The sequence below is a fragment of the Dasypus novemcinctus genome, chromosome 3 (assembly GCF_030445035.2).
Source record: "Dasypus novemcinctus isolate mDasNov1 chromosome 3, mDasNov1.1.hap2, whole genome shotgun sequence".
NCBI lineage: Eukaryota > Metazoa > Chordata > Mammalia > Cingulata > Dasypodidae > Dasypus > Dasypus novemcinctus.
In genome coordinates, this window is record NC_080675.1 from 141,012,919 (window position 1) to 141,035,683 (window position 22,765).

General features: G+C 41.9%; 3 protein-coding genes and 4 non-coding genes across 8 annotated transcripts in view; 1 reads left to right on the top strand and 6 right to left on the bottom strand.

Annotated features, from left to right (window-relative positions):
* The window catches only part of MAP2K1 (mitogen-activated protein kinase kinase 1), a 102,178-nt gene extending 97,785 nt beyond the window's left edge, over positions 1–4,393 (top strand). For both annotated transcript variants that reach the window (XM_004453133.4, XM_004453134.5), the window contains exons 9-11: positions 1,258–1,319; positions 1,708–1,753; positions 2,487–4,393. In XM_004453133.4, coding sequence (XP_004453190.1) covers positions 1,258–1,319; positions 1,708–1,753; positions 2,487–2,600 — 222 coding nt within the window. In that variant the 3' untranslated portion in view covers positions 2,601–4,393. The remainder of the gene's footprint in view (positions 1–1,257; positions 1,320–1,707; positions 1,754–2,486) is intronic.
* An 8,519-nt stretch (positions 4,394–12,912) lies between these two features.
* SNAPC5 (small nuclear RNA activating complex polypeptide 5) lies at positions 12,913–17,231 on the bottom strand. The gene is made up of 3 exons (XM_004453132.5): positions 17,073–17,231; positions 15,057–15,146; positions 12,913–14,795 (listed from the first exon to the last, which is right to left on the bottom strand). The coding sequence occupies exons 1-3, from the start codon at positions 17,160–17,162 to the stop codon at positions 14,679–14,681; spliced, it is 297 nt and encodes a 98-aa protein (XP_004453189.1). The 5' UTR covers positions 17,163–17,231; the 3' UTR covers positions 12,913–14,678.
* A 943-nt stretch (positions 17,232–18,174) lies between these two features.
* On the bottom strand, positions 18,175–22,713 carry RPL4 (ribosomal protein L4). The gene is made up of 10 exons (XM_004453131.3): positions 22,603–22,713; positions 21,152–21,323; positions 20,850–20,956; positions 20,376–20,514; positions 19,839–19,963; positions 19,564–19,693; positions 19,134–19,290; positions 18,787–18,870; positions 18,532–18,652; positions 18,175–18,452 (listed from the first exon to the last, which is right to left on the bottom strand). Exons 1-10 carry the CDS (start codon positions 22,696–22,698, stop codon positions 18,243–18,245), a joined length of 1,341 nt encoding a protein of 446 aa, XP_004453188.1. The 5' UTR covers positions 22,699–22,713; the 3' UTR covers positions 18,175–18,242.
* On the bottom strand, positions 19,452–19,520 carry LOC111762890 (small nucleolar RNA SNORD18). The gene has a single exon (XR_002795893.1). It is a non-coding gene; the product is annotated as a small nucleolar RNA SNORD18 (small nucleolar RNA).
* LOC111762889 (small nucleolar RNA SNORD18) lies at positions 20,082–20,153 on the bottom strand. Its single transcript, XR_002795892.1, has one exon. It is a non-coding gene; the product is annotated as a small nucleolar RNA SNORD18 (small nucleolar RNA).
* Positions 20,573–20,671, bottom strand: LOC111762892 (small nucleolar RNA SNORD16). Its single transcript, XR_002795895.1, has one exon. It is a non-coding gene; the product is annotated as a small nucleolar RNA SNORD16 (small nucleolar RNA).
* Positions 21,032–21,103, bottom strand: LOC111762891 (small nucleolar RNA SNORD18). Its single transcript, XR_002795894.1, has one exon. It is a non-coding gene; the product is annotated as a small nucleolar RNA SNORD18 (small nucleolar RNA).
* Positions 22,714–22,765: the final 52 nt, after the last annotated feature.

Here is a 22,765-nt window from a genome sequence, read left to right on the forward strand (position 1 = left end):
AACTCCCCAGTGCTACCCCTAGCCTCCTCCTACTCTACTGGTCTCCTTTCACCCTCTTAGCAGCAGGAACAGTCTGCAGTGTGGGTCTTGGCTCTGGGCCCGTTCTGAAGAGCTGGGGTTTATGACCTTGACCTTGTTCAGGCTTCTTTACTCACTGGGAACTGAACCTGGGACTTCCCATCTGAGAAGCGGGTGCTCAACCACTTGACCCATATCTGCTCTCTTAAAAGCTTTTTTTTTTTTTTTAAGGCAGTACTGGGGATTGAACCCAGGACTTTATACATGGGAAGTAGGCACTCAACCACTTTGAGCTACATCTGCTCCCCGGTGAGCATTTGTTTTTAGGAGGTACCAGGGATTGAACCCAGGACCTCATACATGGGAAGTAGGCGCTCAACCACTTGAGCTACATACATCCACTCCTCAGCATTTTATTTTTGATCTCATGAATTACCTGCTGATTTAAACTTACACATCAGAGCAGTGACAACGTGGCTGAGTCACCTTCTCACAAGGAAGTTACATGTAGCTCCCAGCACAGGTCACATAAATTGGGCTTCTATTTCCTGGGTTGCATGTAGTCCCACAAGCCTAGTGCTTTGGGATAGCACCTTGCATGGAGCTGCCCTCTGTGATCCGCCCCCTTAGGAAAGTGAGAGGTGTTGCCAGAGTTCTTGGTCTATAGCCTGAAGACAGCCTCATTCCAGAAGTGCACAGGCAACATTCTTCCAGATTTAGCTCTTTGCCAGTTAATGTTTCATTAACCTTTCTCTCCCCCTCCAGGGCTTAGAAAATGGAGGGTTCTTTTTGTGTGTGTGTGCCTTCTATGACTTGTGGGTGCTGGCCAGGGCTGGGCCATGCCCTGTGATTTGCTTATCCTCCTAACTGCTGCTGCTAGTAATTTCTGGTTATGTTTCTATGCCACCCTCCAAGATTTACAAATGTGGTGTCACCTGGAAAGGGTCCAGAGATTATTTGGCCCAGTCCCCTCATTTCACAGAAGAGTAAACTGAGGCTTGGAGAGGAACAGTCATTTGTTCAAAGTCCCTAGACAACACTGACTTGGACCCACTTCTTACTGTGGTATGTTAAGACCAGTGGTTCCAATAGGGGGAACTGTAGGCAGGTGCTGCCCTCCCATCCCCTGCCTTTCCTTGTTTGGATATGGGCAGCACTGCCCAAAGGAGGGCAGGGGTGGGGTAGGGAGATGACTGGAGCAGGGAGCCAAGCATTTCTCACATCTTGACATGTTTGCAGCCTCCTCCAAAATTGCCCAGTGGAGTATTCAGTCTGGAATTTCAAGATTTTGTGAATAAATGGTAAGTTGGCTTCTTATTCTCTGGAAGGGTAGCCTGGCTTCGTTTGGCTCCCTTCCTCATCTTTGGGAGCTCCCGCTTTGCCCTTTTCTGTCCCTTCTGATAAGCCCTAGGTCCTTCTTCCACAGTGCCACGATATGTCTGTCTATAGCAATGGATAAAATAGCCGCTGCTTTTGACACCTGCTTTATCGAGATCAGCGCTGGTTGAATTCAGCAAGCATTTATTAACCTACTCTGGGCATGGGGCTGTGCTAAGAATAGGAAGATTAATAAGGCTCAGGCAGTTCTCACAGAGCCCAGTGTGGGGAGGACAGGCATGCAAACATAAGTAAAAATGAGTTGGAACCTGTGCCGGGCAATAGCTCTTATGATATTTTTCTTCCTTTAAGCCTAATAAAAAATCCTGCTGAGAGAGCAGATTTGAAGCAGCTCATGGTAAGTCTTTATTTCAGATTCTTACAGTGCCTGTTTATTATGTTACCCTCTCTCAATCATCCATCCATTCCAGCCATCTGTCCCTTCCTGAGCCCATTTCCTGCTCTGCCCTGGCCACCGTATCTCTTGTCCTTCCATCAGCTTAAAAGAAAGGCCAGGACGACTCTGCAGTCTGATGAGTGTGCAGGAGGAGCAGGCCAAGGGAGCTGAGGCAAAGGGCCACCTACCCTTTCACAGGAATGGGACCTTTTGCTAAGACTCACTGGCTTAATCTTACACTTCAGGGTCCGTACCCTTTCCCAATCATGCTCTATTTCCCGCCTCTGTTTGGGGAAGGTGAGAAAGTAATCATATAAATAGATCTTAACTTATATTTGCCTTATATAGCCTGTACAGGGTAACACACACTTCCAAGCCCATCATTTCTTTGTTCTCTCTAACAACTCTATGAGGGGTGGAAGGCAGGTTATTACCACCACTTCATAGATGGAAGAGCAGGCTCAGGAAGGTGAGTGACTTGGCAAGGCCTCCAAGGTGGCTTAACTGGCAGAGCCAGGCTGAGCTGGGGCCTTTTGGCCTTTAGTCAGTCCTGCTTTCCTGGCCCCCATTGCTGCTCAAAGGCAGGCTCCAGCTCCTTCGAAATGCTAAACAAACTGTGAACCTGAGATTCTTGGATTTTCCCATCATGGTAATTTTTAAATACTGCTTCCTCTTCCCATTTCTTTGCATCCAGGTTCATGCTTTTATCAAGAGATCTGAGGCTGAAGAAGTGGATTTCGCAGGTTGGCTCTGCTCCACCATTGGCCTTAACCAACCCAGCACACCAACCCATGCTGCTGGTGTCTAAGCATATGGGAAGCAAAAAAGAGCAAGTCCCCAGCCCAGTGACATGCCATGTTGCTTTCAGCCTCTTTCTATGCCTGACTCAGATCAGGTGTGCATTTCATCTAACAAAGGATGAAGAACACAGCATGTGCCAAAATTCTACTCATGTCATTTTACTCTTAACTGTCTTTATTCTTATTTACACTTGTTATTCCCGAGTAAATTGGCTTTGTGCTTGGGGCATTTGTGTGTATGTTGATCAAAACATGTGCAATGCTGAATTACAGTGAAACTTTGGTGACTTTGGGTAATCATTCTTACTGAAAACTGCACTGCTCTTCCCTCACCTTGACTGGCTGGCTGCCTGTGTTTTCAGGATTCTTGACACTTGGTGGTACTTCATTCTTGGCTAGTGTACCTTCTCTCTATCCTATACATAGGGAGGAGGAGCCCGGTGAGATCCTTCACAGGCAGTGCATGTGAAGCATGCTTTGCTGCTATGAAAATGAGCATCAGAAAGTGTACATCATGTTATTTTATTAATTTTGCTTTTGATGTATAATTCAGCAGTTTCCATCAAAATCTAGCCAGAGCCCTTCACTGCCACAATAGACTTCACCAGTCTGTCTACTGTGATGATTTGTAGACTTCTGGTCATATTTCTATATTTATTTTTAAATATACCGTGTGGGATATTTAGTGATATATGATTCTTTAAGTTTGGATTGATGTTTCTAAAATTGGTGGTTATTTTGAATGTCACAAATGGATCAAGGCATTAAAAAAGTGTCAGATTTATCTTTCACTGAATCTAAGTACTGATGCTATTGTTAAACAACAGTGTGTATAGTGCCTAAACATTGTATGAAAATCCTTTTAACCATTTTAATCCAGATGTTAAATCTAATCTCTTATTCTAATAAATATACTATAAAGTTAAAAAAAAATAACAGGAAAAAGATATTTCTACTTTTGTGGTGGGGTTTTCTCTAGTACATAGAATTAAATGGGGGAGTGGATGAGGCTCAAGTAATTGAGCGCCTGCTTCCCACATGGGAGGTCCTGGGTTTGGTCCCCAGTGCCTCCTAAAAACAAACAAAAAAACACAAGCAAACAAATGAAATAACTAACTCAGGAGCTAATGTGACTCCATGGTTAAGCACCAACTTCTCACATATGAGGTCTGGGTTCAATCCTTGGCCCTAGTACCTTCAAAAAAAAAAAAAAAGGAATTAAATGATTTTGCCTTTTGCCAAGCATTACAGTGGGTTGGGGGTGCAGGGTGCAGAAAGGAAGGGTCCTGGAAAGTAGAAATACCACACAAAGACCAAGTTCTGTACTGTGGACTTAATGGGGCTTCTTATAATTCCAGTCTTTGGGTCACAATCAGAACGATTGAGACTTTGTCTAGCTCTTATCACTAAACACCCTTCTCTGGATCTTTCTAACCACCTTTCTGTGGCCCTGAAAATACCCTGTCTATTTCTGGTACATTCTGGAGATTTTTTGCAGGTTTGGTTCCAGACCACCACAATAAAGCAAATATCAATAAAGTGAGTCACATGAATTTTTTTGGGTTCCCAGTGCATGTAAAAGTTATGTTTACACTACATTGTAGTCTGTTACATGTGCAACAGCAGTATGTCTTAAAAAACAGTGTACATACCTTAATTTAAAAATGACAGACATGAAGTGAGCACATGGTATTGGAAAAATGATGCCAATAGATTTGCTAGATGCAGAGTTGCCACAACCCTTCAATTTGTAAAAGAAAAAAAAACATCTGTGAAGCACAATAAAGCGAAGCATGAAAAATGGTATGCCTGTACCTATTTCAAAAGTAAAAAGCAGCAGCCTGGGGTGGGGATGTGAACAAATTTGGGGGGAGGTGAGGGGGGAATCTCAAAACACTTCTCACAGAACCTTCCTCATTTTCTGCAACACAGAGGTGACCTGGAGCCTGAGATGGTGGTTGGGCTGAGCCTGGCTGCTGTAGGAACCACTGCCCCAGGAGAGTCAGTCATGTGCTGAGCAGTTGTCATCCCCTCTTCCCATAGTCACATTTAACCACACTTCTTGGGGAGGAGGAATGTGCCTGGTGCAGGCTTGGTGATGTCTGTGAGGTGGCAGAGAAGTTACAGAAAACAAAGCCCCATCCCACCTGGCTATTGGTGTCCTTTCCTTCTTTGAAAAGTGACTTTTGAAACGGTGCATGTGAGGCTGCCTGGTCGGCACCACTTCCCTCATTTTCTTCTTTGAAAAAGGTACTTTATAGAAAACCAAAGCCAACATAAATATTTAAGAATAAGGGGACTTCCGGGAAAATGGCAGACTAGAAAGACATGGGACTCCTCCAGAAAAATAGCTAGAGGACAGGCTGAACCCGCCTAGAAAAAGATCTTCTAGGGTTTAGGACAGCAGGTAAAGGCTGGATGGTCACTGCCCAGAGGAGAGAGGGACAAAGGAGGGAAATCGTAACCACAGAACTGTGAGTTGAAACTAGCAGCCACTATTGCTGGCACCCTCCCTACACTAAAAACACTTTAAAATTCTCAGGCCTCTGGGCCTGTGACTACAGACAAAGGGGGCTCCAGAGATCTACTACCCCAGGAAAGGCAAGAGAGGTACAGAGCCTAAGGCTGACTCAGCTTCTGACCCACAAATTTGGTTTGCTGTGCCCCACCAACCTTTCCAGGCCAGGTGGGACCACACACTGGTTTGCCCTGAGAGTGGGGAAGGACTGGGGAAGTTCGATCCTTGCAACCTCTCTCTTGAGCCGGCACTAATTGTTGAGGACACCCCGGGAAAGGGGAGAGAAAGGTTTGACTCAGCCTAAGGCTGACTCAGTAATGACTCACAGATTTGGTCAGCTGTGTCTCTGAAGCCGTCCAGATGGGTGGGGCCCGCCATTGTTTGCCTGTGAGCCTGCAAAAGGCTAGATAACCCAGTCTCCTCCTCTGCTGACAGGGACTGACTATTGAGGGCTCAGAAGCGAGTGGAAACATTTCCCACCTAGGAAAGGGGAGGGGGCTGCCAGAAAAGGCTGGAGAACTGTCTCAGAGAAAGTCTGGATTACAAGGCTCATAGCCTCCAGGCAGGAAGCCCTATCACACTGATCCTGTCTGTGTTGCAACGTGTACACTCCGACCAGACATTGAACAGAGCTGCCAAAGAGCGCCACCTGCTGGCAGACCAAGAAAGAGCACACAAGAAAATTAAAAATAAGTAGGAGAGGCTTTTCCCGGCCTCTATAGGCTCCCTCCCCAATGCCCTAGCAAGTGACTCCACAACCAATTACTGGGCCCAGTGCCCAGGTTTAAGCAACCAGCAGGACAATCCTAACAATCCAGGTCAAGCCAAGAATCACAGCAGTGATTTATACCCCTAAATCTCTACAGAATAGAAAGAAACTGAGCATCTGTATAAACTACATTCTAATCAGATGCCTAGATATCAGCAAAAAATTAGCAATACTAAGAAAATAGAAGATATGGTCCAAGAAAAGTAATATACCAGAAACCCAGAAAAGCTGCATAATTTGAGAGAACAAATCAGCAATATGTGCGCAAATTTCCAAAATCAAATTGAGTTGAAAGACAAAATGGTCAAAGAGATAAATGACATCAAGAAGGCATTGAGGGAGGCAGATTTGGCTCAATTGATGGAGCGTCTGTCTACCATATGGGAGGTCCAGGGTTCAAAGCCAGGGCCTCCTGACCCATGTGATGAGCTGGCCCATGTGCAGTGCTGATGCGATCTAGGAGTGCCGAGCCATGCAGGGGTGTCCCCCGCATAGAAGAGCCCTACATGCAAGGAATGCGCCCCATAAGGAGAGCCGCCCAGCACACTAAAAGTGCACCTTGCCCAGAAGTGGCTCCACACATAAGGAGAGTTGATGCAGCAAGATGACACAACAAAAAAAAAGACACATTCCCAGTGCCACTGTCAAGACAAGTGGACACAGAAGAACACACAGTGAATGGACACAGAGAGCAGACAACTGGTGGGGGGGGGGGAGGGGAGAGGGAAAAAAAAAAGGCATTGAGTGAGTGCAAAGAATGTGACATCCTGAACAGAAAACTACAGAGCTCATGGGAATGAAAGACACAATAGGTGAGATCATAACATATTTGAGGCATACAGCAGTGGACTCAAAATAACAGAAGAAAGAATAAGTGATACCAAAGACAGAACAGCAAAAATTGAAGAGAGAAAAGTACAGAAAGAGAAAATAATGGAAAAAATTGAGCAGGAGCTCAGAGAGTTGAATGACAACACAAAATGCAATAACATACATGTCATGAGAGTTCCAGAAGGAGAAGAGAAGGGAAAAAGGGCAGAAAGGGTATTTGAGGAAATCACAGCTGAAAATTTCCTAACTGTCAAGAAAGAAAAGCACATATATGTCCAAGAAGCACATGGTACCCCAATCAGAATAAATCTGAATAGACCTACACCAAGACATCTACTACTCAGAATGTCAAATGTCAAAGATAAAGAAAAAATTCTCAGAGCAGCAAGGAAGAAGCAAACCACAAGTACAAGGGATGTCCAGTAAGAATTAGCACAGATTTCTCTTCAGAAACCATGGAGGTGAGAAGACAGTGGTATGATACAATTAGGATACTGAAAGAGAAAAACTGCCAGCTGAGAATTCTTTAACCAGCAGAATTGTCCTTCAAATATGAAGGGGAGTATAAAATATTCACAAACAAACAGAAACTAAGAGAGTTTGCAAAAAATAATCCACCTTTGCAGGAAATATTAAAGGAAGCCTACGACTGAAAGAAGAGGAGAGACAGGCATGAAGGAGAGTACAGAAGAAAGAATAGCAGAAAGAATAACCAAAAGAGTGAAAGACAAAAATAAGACATGACATATGAAAACCAAAGAATAAAATGGAGAAAGTAAATAGTGCATTTACAGTAACATCATTGAATGTGAATGGATTAAACTCCCCAATCAAAAGATACAGGGTGATAGAATGGATAAAAAAACACGAGGCATCCATATGCTGCTTACAAGAAACTCACCTTAGACCCAGGGATACAAACAAGCTGAAAGTGAAAAGTTGGAAAAAGATACTCCACGTGAATAGTAACCAGAAAGGAGCAGGGGTAGCTACACTAATATCAGACAAAACAGTCTTTAAGTGCAAAAAAGTTATTAGAGATCAGGAGGCCACTATTAATAAAAGGAACAATCCATCAAGAAGATAGGTTATAAATATCTATGGACCTAACCAGGGTCCCCTAAAATACATGAGACAAATTCTGGGAAAACTGAAGGGAGAAACAGACATCTCTACAATAACTGCTGGAGACTTCAACACTCCACTCATATCACTAGATAGAACAACTAGACAGAAGATCAACAAGGAAACAGAGAATTTGAAAAATACGATAAATGAGTTAGACTTAACAGACATATACAGAACACTGTATCCAAATAGCAGGTTATACATTCTTCTCAAGTACCCATGGATCTTTCTCCAGGATAGACTACATGTTAGGGCACATGCAGCTCTCAATCAATATAAAAAGACAAATTATACAAAGAACCTTCTCAGATCATAACAGAATGAAACTGGAAATCAGTAATAGGAAAAAAGGAAATTTGCAAATGTGTAGAGGGTGAACAACACACTCCTAAATCATCAGTGGGTCAATGAAGAAATTGCAAGTGAAATCAGTAATATATTGAGACAAATGAAAAGGAGAATACAATGTAACAAAACTTACGGATACAGCAAAGGCAGTCTTGAGAGGGAAACTTATAGCCCTTAAATGCCCATATTAAAAAAGAAGAGCTAAACTCAAAGATTTAACTGAACAACTAGAGAAACTAGACAAAGAACAGCAAACCAATCCCAAAGCAAGCAGAAGGAAAGAAATAATAAAGATTAGAGCAGAAATAAATGAAATTGAGAATAAAAAAACAACAGAGAAAATCAACAAAATTAAAAGCTGGTTCTCTGATAAGAATAATAAAATTGACAATCCCCTAGCTAGACCAACAAAGAAGAAAAAAGAAGATGCAAATAAATACAACCAGAAATGAAAGGGGGAAGTTACAACTGACCCCACAGAAATAATAAGAATCATAAGAGGATATTATGAGAAACTGTATGCCAACAAAGACAAACTAGATGAAATGGACAAATTCCTAGAAATGCACAACCAACCTACACTGATGCTACAAGAAATACAAGAACTTAACAAATCAATCATACCTACAGAGATTGTATCTGTCATCAAAAATCTTCCAGCAAAGAAAAGTCTAGGACCAGATGGCTTCCCAGGTGAATTATACCAAGCATTTCAAAAAGAATTAATGCCAATCCTGTTTAAACTCTTCCAAAAAATTGAAGAGGAGGGAAAATTACCCAACATGTTTTATGAAGCCAACATCACCCTAATACCAAAGCCAGATAAAGATACTATAAGAAAATTATAGACCCATCTCTCTAATGAACATAGATGCAAAAATTCTCAACAATATACTTATAAATCGAATCTAACAGGATATTAAAAGACTTTTACATCACCAACAAGTGGGATTTATTCATGGTATGCAAGGCTGGTTCAACATAAGTAAATCAATCAACGTAATACAGCACATTAACAAATTGAAGGAAAAAAATCAGACAGTCATCTCAATGAAAGCAGGAAAGGCATTCAACAAAATCCAGCATCTATTTTTTATAAAAACACTTCAAAAGATAGGAATAGGAGGAAAATTCCTCAATATGATAAAAGATATATATGAAAAACCCACAGCCAACATCATACTCAATGGGGAAAGGTTGAGAGCTTTCTCTCTAAGATCAGGAACAAGAAAAGGATGCCCACTGTCACCACTGTTCAAGTGTACACAATTCAACATTGTACTAAAAGTTCTAGCTAGGGCAGTTAGACAAGAATATTAATAAAGGCATCCAAATAGGAAAAGAGGAAGTAAAACTGTCAATTTGCAGATGACATGATCCTATACTTAGAAAATCCTGAAGTATCCATGACAAAGCTACTTGAGCTAATAAATCAGTTCAGCAAAGTGTCAGGATACAAAATAAACACGCAAAAATCAGTAATGTTTTTGTACACTAGTACTGAACAATCTGAGGAGGAAATAAGGAGAAAAATTCCATTTTCAATAGCAACAAAAAGACTCAAATACCTAGGAATTATTTTAACCAAAGAAGTACAGGACTTGTATGCAGAAAACTACAAAACAATGCTAAAAGAAATTTTAAAAAGACCTAAACAAATGGAAAGACATTCCGTGTTCATGGATTGGAAGAAAAAATATCATGAAGATGATTTATAGATTACCCAAATTGATTTACAGATTCAATGCAATACTAATCAAAATTCCAACAGCTTGCTTTACAGAATTAGAAAAGGTGGGTATCGAATTCATTTGGAAGGGAAAGTACACCTGAATAGCAAAAAGAATTCTAAAAAAGAAAAGAGACATGGGAGGAATTTCACTGCCTGACCTTGCAACATAGTACAAAGCTACAGTGGTCAAACCAGCATGGTAGTGGCATAAAGATAGATACATAGATCAGGAATAGAATTGAGAATCCAGAAATAAACCCTCACCTATACAGTCAACTGTTTTTTGACACATCTACCAAGTTAATGTTAACAGGACAAAACAGTCTCTTCAACAAATGGTGCTAGAACAACTGGATATCTATAATCTAAAGAGTGAAAGAAGACCCCTATCTCACTCCCTATACAAGAATCAACTCAAAATGGATCAAAGACCTAAATATAAAAGACAGGACCATAAAACTACTAGAAGAAAAAGTAGGAAAACATCTTCAAGACCTTGTAGTAGGTGGTGGTTTCTTGGACTTTACACCCAAAGCACATGCAATGAAAGAAAAAATAAGATAAATGGGACCTCCTCAAAATTAAACATGTTTGCATCTTGCAGGACTTTGTCAAAAGGGTGAAAAGGCTGTCAACTGAATGGGAGAAAATATCTGGGAATCATATATTTGATAAAGGTTTAATATGCAGCATATATAGAGAGATGTTACAACTCAAAAAAAAAGATACCAGGGGAGCTCTGTCACATTCCCCAATGGAACAGCAATAATCCCCCAAGTGCAACGGCAAAGACCACAAAGGAAGGATGGTCCAATAATGAGCCCTTGTTACTGATGACTATGCTTATGAGCCTGTGTGCCTGAAATATGAACTAGGCCTAGAGCTGCAGGGTGCCTAAGAGTTACCTCCTGAGAGCCTCCATGTTGCTCAAATATGGCCACTCTCTAAGCCAAACTCAGCATGTAAACGTATTACCTTCCCCCAAGTGTGGGACATGACTCCCAGAGATGAGCCTCCCTGGTGCCGAGGGATTACTACCAATCGCTAACTGGTGGTGCAACTCAAGAGACCTTGAATAAAAGGGTCAACTTAGACCAGCAGAATATCTTAGCCTACATGTAGGATCATGTGTTAAAAACTGCTTATTGACCTTGAATAAAAGGGGGAAATGGCAAAGACAAATGAGTTCATATGCTAAAAGGCTTCAACAAAGAGTTGGGAGGTCATCAGAGGGGTCACACTTATGCATGCCTCAGCAGGACCCCAGAAAAAGCCAAAGTAGATACAACCCTAGGTACTGGTTCTCTTGAAGGCTACAGAGACCCCCAGGGTATATGGTCATGGCAGATGGATTTGGAGTTCTGTGCCATGTCAGAGGGTCCTACTTTGGAATTTTTGCTCCTGAGTGTGACGGAGCTGGACTCAGATGTGATCTTTCTACACATGCCTCTTCTGTCACTTTTACTGAACCTGTGGTTGGCGCTAGGGATGGTGTATACTCAGGGGACTTGAATCTCTGGACTGTCCATGTGGCAGCTGGGCCCTGAGCCTCAGCAGAGTTGCAACTTCTACTTTCTGGTTTGTTAGACTTAGCCAGGTCAGCTAACAGGGAGGTGAAGATGGCCAAACACCACACCAGGGAATCAAGAGTGTCTACAACTGCAAGCAGAAGAATTGCATCCATCACCCATGTGGAATCTAAGCCCCCTCTTGATATAGAGGTGAAGTGGACATCACCATCCCAGGGTCCAAAGAATAAAGTATGGATTAGAGTGGACTTACTGATATTCTACTATAAAACTATTGTGACTAGTAATAGAAGAAATTGTAGCATTAAGGTGGAGAAAGTGGCCACAGTAATTGCTGAGGGCAGAGAAAGGGAAGAAGAGATGTGATGTGGGGGCATTTTTGGAACTTTTGAGTTGTCCTAAATGATATTGCAGGGTCAGATGCTGGACTTTATATATATCCTGCCATAACCCACTGAATGTACTGGGGGAGTGTGAACTACAGGGTAAACTATTATCCATGTGGTGCAGCAGTGCTCCAAAATGTGTTCACCGAGTGTGATGAGTATGCCATAATGACGGGGGAGGTTGTTGGTGTGGGAGGAGTGGAGTGTGGGGGGGTGGGGATATAAGGGAACCTCTTATGTTTTTTAATGTAGTATTTTTTGTGATGTATATATCTTCAAAAAAATACAATTTACAAAGATGATGGGGATGCAGGGATGGGGAGTGGGTTATATGGGAACCTCTTATGTTTTTTAATGTAACATTCTTTGTGATCTATTAACCTTAATTAAAAAAGTATTAAAAACAAAAACAAGAAAACAAAAAGACAAAAGACTTGAATAGACATTTGTCCAAAGAAATACAAATGGCAAAAAAAAACACTACACATGAAGAAATGCTCAATATCACTAATGACTAGAGAAATGCAAATCAAAACTACAATGAAATATTTCACACCTATCAGAATGGACACTATTAAAAAGACAGAACTACAAGTAGTGGAGAGGATGTTGAGAGATAGGAACACTTATTCACTGTTGGTGGGAATGCAGAATGGTATGGCCACTATGGAGGACTGTTTGGCAGTTCCTAAAGAGGCAGAATATAGAGTTGCCATGTAACCCTGCAATACCACTACTTGGTATATTCCCAGAAGAACTGAGAACTGTGACATGAACAGACATCTACACACCAACATTTATAGCAGCATTATTCACAATTGTCAAAAGTTGGAATAACCCAGGTGTCCATCAACAGATGAATGATAAACTGTGGTGGAGTCACCTGATGAAATATTATGTAGCTAAGAAGAAATGAAGTCATAAAGCATATAACAACATGGATGAACCTGGAGGACATTATGTTGAGTGAAGCAAGCCAGACACAAAAGGACAAATAATGTACGATTGCATTACTATGAACCAAATATATTGTGTAACATAGTGTATAATTTAAAAAAAAATTATAGGTATCCAGTGTATTTGAAGAATGTATGTTTTTATTCAACTGTATTTTCTTTAGTTTATAATTGTTTATATTTTCGATTATTAAATATACAAAATAAAGTTAAAAAAAAAGAAAAATAGTACGTGGGTAAATAACCTCCTGAGTATATAGTTCCTCCCTGGATCTTCCAGAGGTTGAGAGAGACCCAGGATTTAAAAAATTAAGTCATTGTGTATACACTGCTGCCTAAGCTAGTAAATTTTTCTGTGAGGCTAACAGCTGTCCTGAGTCCACACTCTGACATTCTAAGTTTTCAGCATATTAACAGCTAAGGTTTAAGACCCATAACACTCCTAACACGGACGACAACAAGGATGACATCACAACTGAGAATAACTCATTAAAATCAACTGCTTTCTTAGTAGGAAGAATGGTGAACTTCTGTCTAAAATGCTTTCGTATTCTATGCTTTTGGTGACGGGAGGGGGGTGTGTTTTAAATTCTCTAGTCATATCCCAAAACTTTGCATTTTTAGAGTCAAAGATGTTTTTCCAGTAATTTTTATGAAGCATGATCTTGTTGTTCTCAAGAACGTTCCCTGAATCAAACCTGCAGTGTACTGAATTCCATGTCAAACTCTTTCCTCATACTTCCTCTTACTGAGACACCAATGACAGATTTTTTAATGCTATCTCATTAGCACCTCATAACAAGCTGGGAAATTGCTAAAGAAAATGTGAATGTCCTCATTTTCAAAATAGGAAAGTGAAAGTTGTAAGACCATGAGGGAAAGTAATTAGTTAGTGGTAGAGCTAGAATTCAATGCCAAATTTTTCGGCTCTTAAAAACCCATACTCCTATTTTATAAATTAGACCCCAAAAGGGGCATTTGATGCTTTTTGTTCTGGAAGTATCTCACATTGTATTTTCCAAGAAACATGCTCATTTAAATTTTTGGCTATTTTCCTGTAAAAGTAGCGCAAAATAACTTTAATGAAATCTTGATCAAAGGTGTCCATGTTCTCTTCTGGAACAGTTAATTTCTTCTTTAATGACATATTGCCTAAGGCCAGAGATTTGTATTAAACCATCCCATTGTATTTTATCACTAGGGAGGAACTGACCCTTTTCTCTGTTGGTATCTGGAAACCAGCTAGCTCCATGACTGGTTTTTAGCTATAGTTTATTTCTAAGCACATTTCACCACTGTCTCAAGCTAGATGTGAAGAATCCCACATAAAGCACTCTAGAGTGGGCACTGTGCTGCAGGACCACTGAGGGGTGGTGACAGCTTGTGCTCTCAAGTGATCCCCTGTCCTCTGCCCTCTTGTCATCTTTCACTCTCCTAGACTATAGCTCTGCTGTGGCCACAGGGGTTAAATGGAACTGCCTTTAATGGATTTCTTAAAAGAGGCATTGTTGGATGGAAAGGCTGGCCTGTGTTTAAACTCTGCCCTTTCTGCAAATGCCAGATAACGTTGTCACTAGTATTTCAGAGGAAGTTCTGTTTTGAACACAATTACTAAGTTTGACTAGATTACAGAGCATCACCCATATTGCTCAATGATAAATCACTGCAACTTTGATTTTCTGTGTGTCACTAATTTTTAAAACATTTTGAAACTTGAGGTATTCATGGAACCATTTTTACAACCGTATATCCTTCTATAGTTCTGGCTTCTCTTTCATGCAGGCCACAGGGCCCGTGCCAGGAAGATTTCTTCGAAGAAGGAAAGTTTATGAGCCAGGGTTAGTTGTATACTAACCCTGTATACAACTAACCCTGGCTCTTCCACCTCTTTAGGAATCTGATTCTTCTTCCTCTTCCTCCTCCTCCTCTTCCAGAGCATGGCTCCTTGTGCTCAACTCCAATGCAGTTTGATTGATTGATGCTTCATTGTCTACGTGCATCAATATCTGTTTTAGCCAAAGACATTACAAATTAGCAGGAAGTACAATAGACTCAAAACAGGAAATTCTGAAAAATGTTTAAAAATCAAATCTTAATTTCATCTTCATCCCCAATATTTATACGGACACCTAAGAGGATAGGAAGGTGGGTTGTTCCCTGCCAGAAAGAGTAAGTAGAGCAGTCAGTTTAAACTAGAAGTTTCTTATTAGCACTTCCCAAAGTGGACTTTGCAATTTCTCTCTAGGCCTGCACTTGATTATACTTACATCTTGTGAAGATTCAGGTGCAGGTTGAGAAGAAAGTATCTCATCCCCTCTTCTAGAACTAATCATTGACTGAAGGGCCAATTCTTCAACCTAGAAAAGAAGAGTTGAGAACACTTTCCTTATTATTTCACTGGGTTACTCAAGTTGGTAAAAATTACCGAGCAAACTATAAAATGATGGCATCATGAGAAGTGAAAATTGCTGTCATATCTTTGCTGCTCTAGAGGGAAGGGTTGGACTCTTAAGCTTTTCCTGCCTTCTAAGTAAATGGGTAACAAAATCCTCCAACCCCATTCGCCTGGGTTGCACAGGTGTTCCCACTAAACCAAGGCTTCCAATCCATAGATGAGGGGCTCTTAACAAGGGATCCATGAGCTTGAATTTAAACTCAAAAAAAAAAACCAAAAAACATTCTTGTGGGGATGTGTTGGTGCGGGTGTGATATATTAAATAATACACAGTATAGTGAGTTCTTAGCAAGGAGTCCTTGTAACAAGAAAGGATTAAGAATCCCTGCCCTAAGAAGTGGACTTGGCCCAGTGGTTAGGGCATCTGTCTACCACATGGGAGGTCCGCGGTTCAAACCCCGGGCCTCTTGATCCGTGTGGAGCTGGCCCATGCACAGTGCTCATGCACGCAAGGAATGCCCTGTAACGCAGGGGTGCCCCCCCGGGGTGCCCCCCCCCCCCCCCCGTGTAGGGGAGCCCCACATGCAAGGAGTGCGCCCCATGGGGAGAGCCGCCCAGCGTGAAAGAAAGTGCAGCCTGCCCAGGAATGGTGCTGCACACACACAGAGCTGACACAACAAGATGACGCAACAAAAAGAAATACAGATTCCCATGCCGCTGACAACAACAGAAGCGGACAAAGAGAAGCATGCAGCAAAAAGACACAGAGAACAGACAACTGGGATGGGGGGAGGGGAGAAAAATAAATAAATAAATAAATCTTAAAAAAGAGAGAATCCCTGCCCTAGATGTAGCAGCTCTTCCTTAGACAAATAAAGTGTTAAAACCCAGGTGTTTTCTGGCCTCATAGAGGGCCAGATTGGCTAAGCCAAGACTTGTCTATCCAATAATGATAAAGTGAATTCAGGAAGAATGTAAGACAGAGGTGTTTCCTGGAGCATAAGGGCATCTGGGCTTTTAGAGGCTGTCATTAATACTCCCATATTAAGTACTTGTACAGGTACCACAGCAAGATATTAGGACATAAATAAGTGTGGGCCATTACAAGTGCCCAGGAGAAACACTCTTTTCCTGTCACAAAGGGCTTCCATAAAACCTTCATTTCATTTGGATTTAAAGATCCTGAAAATGGACTGCTGAACAATCATGATAATCTGATAGGCTGAAGGGAGCTCCTGTGGGCCTACAATCCTGACAGGCCTGGGAAGTGGCTAAGGTAGGCAATGTCAAAACTATGCAGTCAATAACAGCTGTTCTGAGAAGAAAAGCGAACAGGTACTCTAAGCTTTGGGACAAATCTCTTCTTCCGGGGCCTGGGTGTCTTAGTACAACGGGAAGAACGTGAGAGTCCCTGCTACCTTTGCAATACTAAAGCTGTTTCAAGAGCCAACAGAAACAGTAAATGCCGTAGGGTTCAGGTGGAAGAGTTCAGTGGGAAGGAAAGATGTACGCAAGGATGCACATCCTCAGCGTGTGGTCTGCACACTTAGAGGGTGAGGCAGGGATTGTATTTGCCGAACATACTGATTCCCGGGCTTCAGACTACACCTGCAGGACGAGGAGTCTCAGGGGGGTGGGCCCAATAATCTCATAGGAATAACTACTTGGTGCGTCTATACAGAAAATTGTAAACCACTAGGTTAGTACTACGACGGCCGGATTGGGGTGGGGGAATAACGAGCCAAGTCTAGGTCCATCCAGGGGCTGGGGTGGGAAGCTCGGGAGGGCTCTCGTGGAGCAGGCGGCTCGGACTTGAGCCGCGCGCTGGGGACGCGGGAGAGATGGTGGCGCGGCTGAATGGAGGGGCGGGTGAGGGCTGCGGAGTCACCTTGAGTCGGTTAAGCTGATCGTGCAGTGCTGCCTTCAATCGAAGCAGCGTTTCCTCCTCCTTGCGCAGCTCCTGAAGCCGGCTCAGCATCTTGCCTCCTCCTCACGTCAGCCACTCCCAGCGCAGGGCGATCGGCCCGGGCGCTCTGTGATGACGCAACCACCCGCACATTCCCGGAAGCCGAAACGCAGGGCGGGCTGCCAAACTGGGAAAGGACTGCGAGCGTATTTCCGGAATCTGTTCCCACGCACGCCGCTCCATCCGGGAGGTCTCTAATCCTTTTGACTGAATTTAGAAATTCTTGATGGATATTCCTAAAGCATAGGACGTTGGAACTGCCATAAAATTGTGAATATCCAATTTGAGGACATTCTTTAGCCTCACGGCCCATTTCATTGAAGATAGGCCAGAGTTCAAATGGTTAACAGTACTTGCTTTTGTTACACTTCCAATGTGTTGTTGCAACAAATCTCTTAATCTTAAGAGGGATCTAAATCACCAGCAACTAGTACAAAGCCACTGACACTTTAAGGAGAGGTTCTGCAAGAAAGGATTGCAGTGAGATGTTACCTCAATATGCCTACAATCGATCACCCTGACAGTCAATGCCAACTGAGACAGCCTTCCAATGGTAAGCCCAGGTGCAAAGGGAGACCATGACATGAAAAAACACAGGGAGAGAGTTCTAGAATAGTAATGTTTAGGAAATTAAACTACCCAAGCAATTTTTGGGGAATTTCTGTAGTACATTTGGGTCAGCATGTCCATCCTGTACTGAAGCTGTTAAATGTGGTTACTATTCTGCCCTCGTGGTTACTTAAAATGGCAAATACTCATGGACGTATTTTATCCAGTTTCTTAAATTCTTTTAACCACTTGTTTTTCAAGACAGGTGGTATTTATATAAAATGGATTTTATAATGTACATTTGAGAGCTGTTCCTTTCTACATGGATTCACAATGTATAAAATTGAAGCCTGTATTTTGTACTAGACTATAAAATGAAACAAACTCTAAAATGGAAGGAATGAAGGGCTCAAGTGATTTAAGGTTATTCTGAAAATCCAACCAAGATTCATACAACACAAGCCATGTTTCTCACTGCCTCTTTGATCTGGCCTTTATTCAAAATAAGCTGTCCAAAATGATTTGACTTATGTAATAAGCAATTTAAGCAGCAGGCTTCTTTTCTTCTGTGGTAGATTTCTTTTCCGCTGGTTTCTTGGTAGCTGCAGCTTTCTTTCCCAAAGGCTTCTGCGGCTTCTTAACACCAATAGGCTTCTTGCCTTTCTTCCCCACTACAGGCTTCTTGCCTGCAACGCCCTTCTCATCTGATCTGGCCTCTAGTGCGGCTGCTGCTTTATCCACCCTGAGTTTGTGCTGCAAAAAAATTAGGAAAATGTAAGAATTAAGTCTTTCTGGAAACTTTAATTAACTGTAATAAAGAATTATTGCTTACATTCCTGGCCTGGCGAAGAATAGTGTTTCTGCGCATGGTCTTTGCATATGGGTTTAGTTTCAACATGATTCTCAGGTTTTTCAGTGGGTTCTTCTTTAGGACTCGGCGATGAATCTTCTTGCTGTAAGGTAGACATTGTATTTATTCACATCGTTATAGCGTATACCCTGCTCATCACCTACACTTTTGAAATAATCAAAAGCTTAAGGAAGAGGAGTGGATTTTAAGAACTATATCATAAATGTAATAACTTACCGTGGTGCACGGAGGGCTCTCTGGATCTCTGGGCTTTTCAAAATTCTGCTAAGATCTGTATTCATCATCTTGTGCATGGGAAGACTGAAGTAAAAAAGGTGAAGAAGGTTGCCAACGGATGCATGAATTCCTATTTCTCATGTAATTGACTAAAAAACATGACCCTCAACATAAAATTGCTTTTTAAATTCATTTAAGCTCCCCAGAATTCAAAATTTCCACTACATGGACCAAATGAGGTCCCTCCTACACTGAGAGGTCACAATACAATTATTACGGAACATGCAAACCAACTCTGAATGTAAATATAACAGAATAAAACCACATTAAGAATATGAAAAACTCACTTGTAGTTACTCTTGAGGGAGGCAGCTTTACGCCAAGTGCCATATAGTTCATCTAACTTGCGGAAAGCACTTTCAGTCCAAATGCAGAAACGTCCCACATGCCCACCAGGAGCAAGCTTCAAAATGTTCAGCTTGCTTACATTAAGCAGAGTGATTCCTTTTTAAAGGGAAGGAAATTTAGGGAGACCATGTTAACAACTACAAATCATCTTTATGGCTTACTTGCAACATAAGGTACCAGAGGTATTTAACAGTTAAACCTTCTCAAATTACAACTTTGAAGGAGCTTCAACCATCAATAGTGCCCTCATTCAGCCAAGAATCAGAACTTCCACAGAAATCATGTGTTTCAGAAACACGGACCTAAGTGGAATCTCATCACAACAATAGCTAAATAAGCTTACATAGGATGGCTGATAAAAATAATTACCAGGGATGTTTCTGAAAGCCTTGATGATACCATTGTCTTCATTATAGATGATGCACGGTCCCCTGCGCTGAATGCGACGACGGTTTCTCATTTTGCCCTTGCCCGCTCTCATTCGCTGAGAGGCATAGACCTAACAAAGTGAGACTACTTAGTGTTCTGACATAAGATTCCTACACTAGAATTAAGAGTCCTTGCACTTCACTCCCTAAGGCTTAGCTACATGTCCTTCATACCTATCCCAGGACTACCAAACAATATGTGCTCCATGAACCCACCTTTTTGATATCATTCCAGGCCTTAAGTTTCTTAAGTAGCAGAACAGCCTCCTTGGTCTTCTTATAGCCTTCAACTTTATCTTCAACCACCAAAGGAAGTTCGGGAACTTCCTCAATACGATGACCTGAAAAAGTCAATCCAACACTTATCTGGTCACCATGAAACTTTTGAAAAATCAACAAACTGTACAAGATAGTTATTTTAGGCAATTCACAAAAACAACAGTATTATATACAATTTGCAAAGTCAGAATTTCCACAAATATCATGTGTTTCAGAAACACGGACCAATATAGTGGAATGTCATCATTTTGAAAGTTAAACATGAGTCATCTGTTGCATTAAGGTAGTTGGAGCTAATTACTTAAGCATGGAAAATTTAGTCATGTACACGAACAAGTATACATAGTGCTCAGAAGAGTGATTCAATAGGCATTCTGGGACAAGTATAATTTACTAAATTACAACATGAATGAAGAGTTTCAGATGAAGAAAGCAGTATTTTGTACTAGCCCTATGATACAGACTATCTCACACCTTTAGACATGACCAGTGCTGGTAAGGCGGAAGCAGCCAGGGCAGAGCAAATGGCATATCGCTTCTGTGTTGTGTTCACCCTCCGGTGCCACCGACGCCATGTTTTGGTTGGTGCAAACATGCGGCCGCCACGACACATCTATTTTCCCAGTTAAGAATCACATTTCTCCAATATTAGGAACTAAGAAGTTATGTCCTGCTCAGGATGAATTTTCGTCAACCTTCTGTACCAGCTTAATGACAGCAGGCAACTGTCGCTGAGAACAGAGTAAGACGCAAATTACAACATCATTGCAAGCGAAACGAATGTCAAAACCACCCTTTTCTTCAAGAAAAATTCAATGGCAGGAAAAGATCTTCCAGATTCCAATTCTGCCCAGGGCCATGTTTAATGGGACATTTAGTATTTTGTACTAGTCTGCTATAAATTCTACATGGCAGCTATGTCTAAGTGAAACCAAAATGAAAGGATACATTTCCAAAAGCACCCTGGCCAGATCGGTGTGTCCCACCGCCTCGAACTCTGGGAATTCGTGCCACAGCTCTGCCAGTGCCCCAGGATTCAGCACTGGTTTGATGACCTAAAATTGGGGAAAAAACACAAGTTTTAGCTTCTCAATCTTACCAATCTATGACCATTACGCACATTAGCAAACAGCATCAGAACATCCAGGGAAATCATGTGGGTCAGAAACACGGACCAACGGAGTGTTATTTCATCACTACTGTAAAGCAGACCCTAAAGTATCCACTCGTAGAAGGATCTAAATCCATACCTGCAAGCTCACTGACAGCATAGGGCTGCCTGTTGTTTTTGCGCAAATTGGTATGAACAAAGTTCACGATATCCGGTCTAATGGGAGCCTTGAACACAGCAGGCAAAGTAACATTTTTGCCAGATGACTCCCCCTTTTCAGAGTACACAGATATCAGTGGACGAGCACACGCCTTGGGAAGAAGAAAAATACATTAGCAAGCAATGTTAGAGGCACACTCTTTCCAAAAGCAAGGCTAACTTAATGCATCACCAAGTGGTCTATAAACATCAGTAAAATCTTACACTTGCAGGACACTTAGAATCTTAAGTCCTGCCTCCTTATTTTCAGAGAAAATGGGTTGTCACGCAATTTTCAAAGCAAATCTTATAAAGCAAAATCATACACGCCACAACCTAATTTCTTTCACCTTCTTCCCCCTCTCGTAAAGCAAATTTTCTTACTCAGCGACCAAGATAGATAACTTCTATCCCTGCCTATTCCCAGGGCTTACTAGTAAATACACAAGGTCATGTTACTTTTTGTTCAACCCCCTCCAATGACTTTCCATCTCTGAGTAAAACCAAACGTTCTTAGAATGGTCTACAGGCGCCAAAATCTGTTCCACCTCTCTATCCTCATTTCCCATCTCTTAATCCTACTTTCAGGACGATGCTGTGGCTGTATGAGGGAGCAAATCAACACTAAAGATACTTGGCATGTGTTCTCACAGCCTTCAAGCCACCTTCTTGAAGTTTCTTCTGACAACAATTTAAAACCCAACCACTCCCTCCTAATTCTCTATGCTCATAGCACTTACCATCATCAAGCATTATTATACCAAACTTTGAGCTGGCTGGGGATACAAAGACTTTGGTGATACGCGACTTAACAATTTTTAAAGGAAGAGGATCAGAAAGCGTTTATAGAAATGATTCCAAAACTGGGCAAAGAGAAGCGTTCCAGGAAAAAAAATCACAAGGACAAGATAAAAAACTAAAGTACAAATTTTAACAAAGTTCCTTTCAAAACATATAAATAACCTTTGTCAAGGAGCACACGGACAGTCAAGGCCCCCAACTGACTCGCCTTTCCCCTACTACTCCACGTCCCGATTCATTCTTGGCCCCCCCAACCCTTTTTTTAAATTATAAATCCCACCGTTTTCGACGAAACCCAAGATTTCTAGGATCCAAAGAAAGCTAGAATCCCAAAGGCCTCTCAACTCCTGAAAACAATCCGGTGGCCTGTATTCCTTACAGGAGGGCCCTATGCCAGGACTCCCACGTTGCCTCTTAAGATGGCTGCCATTATCGCCGAATGCACCTCCCAGCCAGAAGCAGATGCCTTTGGTCCTCATCTCCTTCCCCTCTCTGCTTTCCCTCCTGTAAACCTTATGCCTTGAACACCCAGTCCTTCTCTGCTGGGTCACAGGATAAGGGAAAAGACCAGCTGGGAGAACTTGCACTTACCATGCTGGGCAGAGAGAAGTCCACGCTCCTCTCAACCCGGCGGCTCCCACAGGAAAAGGAAGTATTCATCACAACCTCTATATATGTATACTTCATCTCGTCCCTCACCCTTACCCGCCTCAGAACCAATCCGGACACACAAAATATCTCTCTAGCGCCCTAT